This window comes from Alligator sinensis, unplaced genomic scaffold (genome assembly GCF_000455745.1).
Source record: "Alligator sinensis unplaced genomic scaffold, ASM45574v1 scaffold1530_1, whole genome shotgun sequence".
In the NCBI taxonomy this organism is placed as follows: domain Eukaryota; kingdom Metazoa; phylum Chordata; order Crocodylia; family Alligatoridae; genus Alligator; species Alligator sinensis.
Genome location: NW_005843280.1, coordinates 7,250 through 15,689, shown reverse-complemented (window position 1 = coordinate 15,689; position 8,440 = coordinate 7,250). Strand labels below are relative to the sequence as shown.

Sequence of the window (8,440 nt, the reverse complement as noted above, 5' to 3'; positions counted from 1 at the left end):
GGTTTCGGATGACCCCGGCAAGATGCCTATCCAACCTCCCCTTGAAGACCCCCAGGGTAGGGGAGAGCACCACCTCCCTTGGGAGCCCGTTCCAGACTTTGGCCACTCGAACTGTGAAGAAGTGCTGCCTGATGTCCAGTCTAAATCTGCTCTCTGCTAGCTTGTGGCCATTATTTCTTGTAACCCCGGGGGCGCCTTGGTGAATAAAACCTCACCAATTCCCTGCTGTGCCCCCGTGATGAACTTATAGGCAGCCACAAGGTCGCCTCTCACCCTGCTCTTGCAGAGACTGAAGAGGTCCAGGTGCCCCAGTCTCTCCTCGTGGGGCTTTGCTGTGTGCTCTGCAGCCCCAACTCCTCCCTCGCGGGGTCCCCGAGGGGTTCTGGAGGCATCCGGCCCCCCAGGCTCCGACAAAGGCTTGCTGCCTCCCCTGTGGCTTCAGCCCTGACTGGGGCACTTGCGCAGCCGCAGCTCAGCACTGGAAGCTGCCCCTGGGCTGAGCCCAGGGAGGGAGCACCTGGGGGCCCTGGGCTGCTGTGCTCTGGCATGGGGCTTTGGCCTCACCCTGCACCCAGGGGCTGGGTCCCCCTCTGCGAGATGCTGCCTCTAAGCCCCGGTGCTGCCCAGCCACAGACCTGGTGCTGGCACTCGCCCATCTGGGCGCGTGGCCGGCTGGGCCCCGTGAGCCAAGGGGCCTCTTGTGGGGGGCAGCATGTGCCCAACGCCTGAGCTGCAGTGCCGGCAGCCCCTGTCTGCCTGCCAGGCTGGGCTGTAAATCATGTTGCTTGGCCTTTCCAGCAGCCCCTAAAATAGACATTCCAGGCAGAGCACTGCGCTCGGACCCCTGCGACAGCTGCACGTGGCGCTGCCAGTGTAGGCGGCTCCTGCCAAGGCCTTGAGCAACCTTGAGGAGCTGGAGCCTGAGCCCGAGGTGGGACAGTGAGCAGAAGATGGGGCAAGGGGTCTGTGGGGCCCACTGAGCCCCAGCTGGAAATCGCGTCCCCTCTTCAGCTTGGGCAGCAGAGTCCAGGCCGGGGGCACCTGGAGCCTGTCTGCGGGGTGTCCCATGGACACCCTGCCCCACATAGGCTTACCCCCCGCCCCCGCATTGGTGCCCTGGCCCCTAACACTCCCTTTGGCACTGCTGTGCTCATGCCTTGCACACCCTCTCCCCTTCCCAGACAAGCCGGCGTGGAGCCAGGGCTTCCCGGACTGTAGTGGCCAGAAACAGTCGCCCATCAACATCATCACTGAGGCAACACTCTTCAGCCCCCACCTGCAGCCCATCCACCTGTCTGGCTACAACCTGCCCCCCTCGGAGCAGCTGACACTGAAGAACAATGGACACACAGGTATGTGCCGCGTGGTGATCGGGTGCTGGGCACAGGTGCTTGGTGAGAGGCGGGGCAGCATGGAGGCAGGCCAGCCCCAGCCTCCCTCTCCGCCGCTCTGTGGCTGCGCCTGTCGCTGCTCTTGCTCATGGCTTGGTCACAAGGGCCCCATGCGGCTGGCCTGCCCTCCCTTGTCCACCGTTCGGCCCTGTGCCGTTACCTGGGAGCTTTTCCAGCATGCTTTGCTGCTCCCCATGATAGCAGCATTGCCGTGGGCAGGCTGGGCATGCACCCCGGCATGCTTCCCCCTGCTCAGGGCACCGCGGCTGGCAGCTGCAGGGCGCTGACTGGTCCACAGCCCCCACACGTGTGCTGTCCTGGTATATCGTGGCGGGCTCTGGCAGCCTCCTGCCTCTCCCATCCTATCAGCCTCCAGGCTCACCCCCTACCCTCCCAAGACCACAGCCCCACAAAGCGTGTCCTCTCCTGGTGCCATGTCCCACTGACCTGGCCCTTCACTCCCTGCAGTCGTGCTGCAACTGCCCGCAACCCTGACCATGTCTGGCAGCAACGGCCAGCAGTACCAGGCTGTGCAGCTGCACCTGCATTGGGGTTCCCCTGCCGGACCCGGCTCTGAGCACACTGTGGACGGCCGGCGCTACCATGCCGAGGTAAGGCACTGCCCCGGCCCCCGTGGCAGCCGCTCGTCTGCAGGGGCATGGGGGCTTGGTATCCCAGTCACTGCTGCCCTGCTGCTGAGGGGGCACCACCCCCTCCTCCTCATGCAGAGGTGAGAGTCCACCCCTGCTCCTCCGCCAGGCTGCACAGCACAGGGGAGCCGGAGGAGGCAGGGCCCTGCTCGTGGACAGGCGGCTGCTCCTGTTCCCTGGCACTGTGGGGTGACTGGGGGGGGCAGCTCCTGGAAGGTCTCTGGGCCAGGGAGGGCAGCTGGGACAGCTCCCAGTGCCTGTTCCTGTGTGCTTGGCAGCCTGGCCACAGCGCTGCTGGGGGCTGTTTGTCCTGTACACAGACACTCTGCGCTCCCCAGTCTGGTTCTGGGTGGCTTGATCCTGCTGTGGCTCATCCCGAGCCCGTGACCTGGTGCAGCCCCTTGCCTCGTGCTGGCTGTGGTGCCCGGGGCAGGGGAGGAAGGGCTGCACCTCGTCCTGGCTGCGGGGGGGAGCATGCGGCGGGTGCAGCCAGAGGGAGCCTGGGGAGATGCTGTGCATAGCCCGTGGTGGGACCCTGGCACTGGGCTTGGCCCGGTGGCTGTGGGGGCCCAGCAGCAGCAGAGCTTTTGGGCACTGTGGGTGGAAGGGCCCCATGTCAGTGCCAGTACCAGTACCAGTACCTGCCCCGCTGCTCCTCCCCCTGCCCACGGGCAGAGCTCAGGGCCTCTGCTTTGGTTTCAGATCCACGTGGTGCATTACAACACCCGGTACGACAGCATCAAGAAAGCCATGACCCAGCCTGACGGCCTGGCCGTGCTTGCCGCACTTCTGCAGGTGAGGCCTAGGGGCCCAATCCTGGACTGGGCCTGGGCTAGGCACAGGCACGTCTTGTGAGGAAGGGCAGGGGCAGGGGCAGGGGCAGCCCCTTCCCGGCCCTGCCTCAATCACCAGTTGTAGGGGGTAGTGCTGGGGGGGCCCCTTCTGTCCCCTGGCCCCTCGCCATCTATGGCTAGGCTCTGCCAGGGGCAGGGTAACTTCTGGGTGGCCTGAACCCTGTTGCTCACCCCAGGTCTCTGTGTTGTAGGTTGGGCCGGAGAAAAACCCATCCTATGAGCATGTGCTTGAGCACCTGGAAGAGGTCTCTGAGGAAGGTACTGCCCCTCCTGCCCCCTATGCCCATGGGCTGGGAGCTGCACCTGTGTGGGGACATGGCACATGGCAGGAGGCTGTGCCAACAGGCTCTGCGTGGCCAGCTGCACTCAGGCTGCGGGCTCAGCACCCGTGTGCACCACTTGCCTCAGGAGCTCTGAGTGCCAAACCCGCTCCGGCTCCAGTGCCCCCTCCTGAGCTCCGGGCCCAGGGGCCCAGGCAGTCCCGGAAGTGCTAGAGGCACTGATGCAGCAGGGCCGATGGCAGGGCAGGCTCTGGGCACGTCCTAGCTCGGATACGGTGGGCAGGGGACTGTGATGTTCTAGATCATGCTGGGGATCCGGACCTGGCTTGCACCGTTCTAAATCATGCTACACGTCTGATTGAGCTGTTCTCCATGCTTAGTTCTTGGTCAGGTTCTGAGTCAAGCTGTTCTTGATTGAGATTTCCCTGCACAACTTGGATCATGCTGTTCTCAGTGATGCTGTGGGTCTAGGTCTAGACCGTGCTACAGGCATAGATCTGACTCTTGCTGTTCCCGATCGTGCTGTGGTGGCCCCGTCAGTGGGGAGGTGCAGCCCAGCCACATGGCCCGTGGGTGGGTGCAGGCGCTGTGGCTCTGGTTGCCGACTGCTGCTCTCTTCCAGATGACGACACACTTGTGGCTGGGTTCAACATTGCTGGGCTGCTCCCTGCCAACCTCAGCCGCTACTTCCGGTACAACGGCTCCCTGACCACCCCGCCCTGCTACCAGACTGTGATGTGGACCGTCTTCAACCAGACCGTGCGCCTGTCTCTGGACCAGGTCGGTCAGGGGTGGGGGGCACCTACTCTACTGTGGGCACTCACGGGGGTGGTCAGGGAAGTCCTGGCCCTGCCTGTGGCCCCGGGCTCCTGCAGCTGGGCCCTGCTCATGCCCGTCTCCCCACAGATCTTGAAGCTGGAGGAGACGCTGTATGGAGACCACAACAAGCTCCTGCAGAACAACTTCCGGCTACCCCAGGCCATGCACGGCCGGAGGGTGCTGGCAAGCTTCTTGGTGGCCCGTGGCCCAGGGGTGCCTTCTGTGCCAGGTAAGGAGCCTGGGTGGGTGGCCATCGTAGAGGACATTCTGGTTTTCTGCTACTCTGTCCTCTATTGATATGAAACCCGATGCCTTTGTGTCCTCTATTTTTCTCTTGAAGAGAAAAAGGACATAAACGTATCGGGTTTCGTATCGATAGATGACAACCAGAGTGCCTGGCCTGGCCTGAGGGAGTTGTTTCCCTGGTGCCTTCCAGGGAAGTACTGCCGGAGGAGCAGGTCAGCACCACGTGGCATCTGAGGCGTGGCGGCACCGGCATCTCCCCGTGGCAGGGCGAGGTGCATGGCCGCTGAAGGGAGCAGCAGTCCCAACTCTGGGCCTGTCTTGCTCTGGCCTGCGGCTGGGACACCAGAAAGGGCTAGGGAGAGTCTGAGCCAAGGTGCTTGGCAAACCCCGAGCTGTGTCCTGGGGCTGCCTCTGGGCCCAGGACCCCAGTGCTTGCCCGAAGGCCGGATGTGGGGGCAGGCGGAGGCACGCATCGGCTCCCAGAGCTGATCGGTGGTGCACTCACCCTTAAAAACGAGGCCCTTTTCCCCCAGTTTCACTGCTGTTCCCTTGCTATAAGGCTTTGCCTGCTCCTGTTCCCAGGCCAGCTCACTGCTCTTGTCTCGGTTGCACTGTCCCTCATCTCAAGTAGCTCACAGAGCTGCCCTATTGCCAAAGCTGCTGGCTCCCCCAGCCTGGAGCACGGGGCGTCTAGAGTTGCTCCCACCTCAGTGGTGATGCTCATGCCCACACTCCCCTGCCTGCTCCACCCTGTGTCCAGAGTCATGCCACAACACTGTGCATTGCTGCAAGCCTTGACCCTGCCCTACCGGGGTGTCCCCTCCTCCATCCCTCCCAGGAATGCTCCCAGCCCTGCAGGGAATGAAAGAGCTCATGCAGGCTCCTTTATTGACCCTTCCTGAGTCACAGCCGCCTTGTTTTGCTCCCAGGTCACTGCATCAATGGGGCCAGGTCCCAGCAGTGGGCCAAGACCCGAAGTTCTTTGTGCTGTGCCCACGGCCCCGGCACCCGCGCCTGACACGGCCGGTGCACGATGCTGATAGTGCTCCAGCGCCAGTGGTGATACCACCTGGACAAATATTTGCCTGCAGAGCCAGGGGCTGCACCTGCTCCCAGCGTGTAGAGGCTGGGCTTGGGTGACTGACCCCTATCGTGGAAGCAGACAGCTTGAACGTGGCTGGAGCCTGGCACAGGCAGGGCAGGATGGAGGTGTCGGCCCCAGAGATGGAGCTGGGCCTGTGAATCATGGGCTAGGGCAGGGTGGTGCCAGGAGCAGCAGGAAGTTCAGGGTTAACTGCAACCTGCTGGGAGCTGCAGGGACTGGTGCCCGGGCTGGGAGGGGAGCGCAGCTGGGGTGCTGCTGGCAGCATGATGGGTAGCAGTACTGCCCCCCCACCCCCAGCTGCGGGGAGCACAGTGCCCTTGTCACGGCCATGTCGTATGCGACCCAGGGCTCCCTTACAACGAGGCCAGGGCCTGGGGTGACCGTGGCATGGGTTACAGGTCGCCCATGCTCAGACGAGCTGGGGAGTGCACATGGGGCTGCATGGGACCACCAGCTCAGCAGGGGCCATGGCCCAGCCTCTGGGCTCCTGCTGTCTTCCTGCCCCACAGCTGCCCTAGCGCTCACTGCAGCTCAGGCACTCTGCCCCAGCAGAGCTGGAGTTGGCCGCGTGCTTTTGTTTTTGTGAGATCTGGGACCTGCTCCAACCGGTTTCCCGAGTCCCACGTGCGTCAGGCAGTTCTTGGGAGGACGCAGCTCCTGTGGCTGTCTATATCCCAGGGCTGGCACTGTCCTGCCAGCACTTGCCTGCCCCTGTACCACCTATGCTGGGTGCCAGCAAGGGGCGGCTGCAGGAGGCTCCCAGCACTGCACTTGCTGCAGAAGCTGGGGGAAGTGCAGCCCTTGCAGCTGCACCAGGGCTGCTGCGGGCCCAGAGCTCTTCCTCTGGGCTGCACCTGCAGGCCGCGCACCTGTGTGTACGTGCTGTGGCCTCGTGCCAGCACATGCTCACCTTGCTCCGTCCTCCCAGCAGCACATGGGGCACAGCCTAGAGGGGGAGCTGGGGCACAGGAGAGGGGAGGGAGGCGGTAGACCGGAGGCAGGTGTGGAAACCCCTGGCCATGGGGCGATGGGCCCAGCCAAGCACAGGATGCTCAGGGGCGCAGGGGGCTCTAGGGAAGCTCCCGGGGGGTGGGGTGGTATTGGACATCTGGGAGCCGCCGGTGGGTGCCTGAGCCTTGCACTCTCCCTGCAGCAGGTGGGGGGTCCCCCGTGCCCCCCGCCTCTGACAACGCCACAGGGGCAGGCACCAGCGGAGCACCCGAACCAGGTACCGCTCTGCAGGCAGTGCATGCTGCCAGGTCCTGGTGTCTGTCCGCCTGGCTCCGGGGCTTGCTGGGCTGTGTGGGCTCTGCCTGGCAAGGCTGTGGTGCGGCTGCCTGCCCGGGTCAGCGCGACCCAGGCCCTGCCTGGCCGGATGCTCTGTGCTGTGGTGGCCTCTCCCTTCCCCCCCGCCCCCTCACCCCCACCAGACGCCAGTGTTTTTGGGGGGGGGTAGGCAGGCAGGGCTTGGGTTTGCTGGTAGCTTTTCCATCCTCCACCCACCTCCTGCTGCTTTTGGCCCTGGCCCCGGCCCTGTGGTTGTGCTGGTTTCTTGCCCCCACCCTCCTTGTGTTCCCCGGAGGGGGGAGCTTGGCTGTTCCTGATTCAGGGGTGTATGGGGGTCCCTGGGCGCTGTGGCGGGTGCCTGAGCCCTCCCCTCTGCCTGCAGATGATGGGGAAGCTGCCATGACCCCTGTCCCTGATGGCCACGCAAGGGCCGGTGCTGGCCGAGGCCTTGGACCAGGTACCACTTGCCCTACCTATGCCCTCTCCCCTCTTGGTGCCGGCTCTGTGTGCAGGCAGGCCGTGTGCTCGGGTCCCCCCGGGCGCTCTGCTGGACTGGGCTCTGGGTCTGTGTCCTGGCTGCAGCTGAGGCATGGTGTCCAGTGGTCCCTGGCTCTGGCAGGTAGCAGGGGTGGACTTGGCCAAGGCAGGGGCTGGCAGCCGGGGACCTGTCGGTGCAGTGCCCGGGGAGGGGGCAGCTAGGGTCGTCAGGTCTGGAGCTGGCTCCAGAGCCAGGGGCGGAGCGGGGCTGGGGGTTGCAGCCAAGTGTGTTCAGCAGTGGTGGCCTTGCTGGGGGTGGCTTGTGACCAGCCCATTATGGCAGTGATGCCCCCGCCCCCATGCACAGCCCCAGGCTCCTCCTCACAGCCTGTGCCTCTTGCAGGTGGCAGCAGCCCAGAGGGTACAGGTAAGACGCTCACAGGGGCAGGCCTGGGGGGTGGGGAGGGTGCTGGGTACAAAGCTGTGGGATGAGGGAGGATGACGGGGTGGACTTGCCACAGCACAGCTCACGCTCCCTCTTGCCTTCCCTGGCCAGGGCCCGAACCGCACCTGGGCTCCTCGTTTCAGGCAGCCCCCCCCAGCCGTGCCCAGCCTGCCCCACGGCCCCCTCCCTTCCTTCCCAGCCCTAGCTCCAGTCCCAGCCTCCTGCAGCCTCTCTTCCCTGTTCTTGAGATCCCCTCCCCTCCCACCCGGCCGTGCCCACCCCCTCTGCAGGCAGCTCCCCCCTGCACCCCGGGGGCTGCCCCCGTGATCGCTGTGTCCGTCTGTCCTCACCCCCGGGTTGGCTGTTGCCGCAGGGGACGTGCTGGCCGTGCTGTTCGGGGTGCTGTTTGCCGTCACTGCCCTCGCCTTCCTTGTCTACGTCCACAAGCAGCGGAGCCACAGCCACAGGTGTGTGCCCTGCCCTGGTCCCCCCCCTTGACCCTAGGAGTGTCACCTCCCCCCTCCACTTGGCCCTGCTTCCCCCTCTTGCCCCTGGACCCCTATTTGAGCAGGCCAGAGCAGCTGGTCCCCCTCCCTGAGAGCAGGTGCTGTGGGCGAAGCAGGGCACAGGGGCTATGCTCTGGGGGCAGCTGGGGCCCAGGCTGATGGGGGGCAGGCAGGGGCTGCATGCTGGCAGGAGCTAGGCCCCAGCTCATGGAGTGGGGCAGGGGGTGCGTGCTGCGGGGAGCTGGGCCTGAGGCTGATGGGGGAGGGGGGCAGGGGCTGTGCACTTGGGGGGGCTGGGGGTTGGGAGGGGTGAGGATGACAAGGGGCTGAGCTGCCTCTGACCCCTGCCCCCCAGGCGCTGCGGTCCCCAGGCCCCACT

At 65.1% G+C, this 8,440-nt stretch overlaps 1 protein-coding gene across 8 annotated transcripts in view; it reads left to right on the top strand.

Moving 5' to 3' along the window:
* The window catches only part of CA9 (carbonic anhydrase 9), a 13,688-nt gene that overhangs the window by 811 nt on the left and 4,437 nt on the right, over positions 1–8,440 (top strand). The window contains exons 2-12 of one of the 8 annotated variants that reach the window (XM_025194714.1): positions 1,182–1,352; positions 1,860–2,002; positions 2,744–2,836; positions 3,087–3,153; positions 3,799–3,956; positions 4,083–4,224; positions 6,500–6,574; positions 7,016–7,090; positions 7,514–7,537; positions 7,667–7,702; positions 7,929–8,022. In XM_025194714.1, coding sequence (XP_025050499.1) covers positions 1,182–1,352; positions 1,860–2,002; positions 2,744–2,836; positions 3,087–3,153; positions 3,799–3,956; positions 4,083–4,224; positions 6,500–6,574; positions 7,016–7,090; positions 7,514–7,537; positions 7,667–7,702; positions 7,929–8,022 — 1,078 coding nt within the window. The other 7 variants (XM_025194713.1, XM_025194715.1, XM_025194717.1 and 4 more) reach the window with 7 other exon arrangements.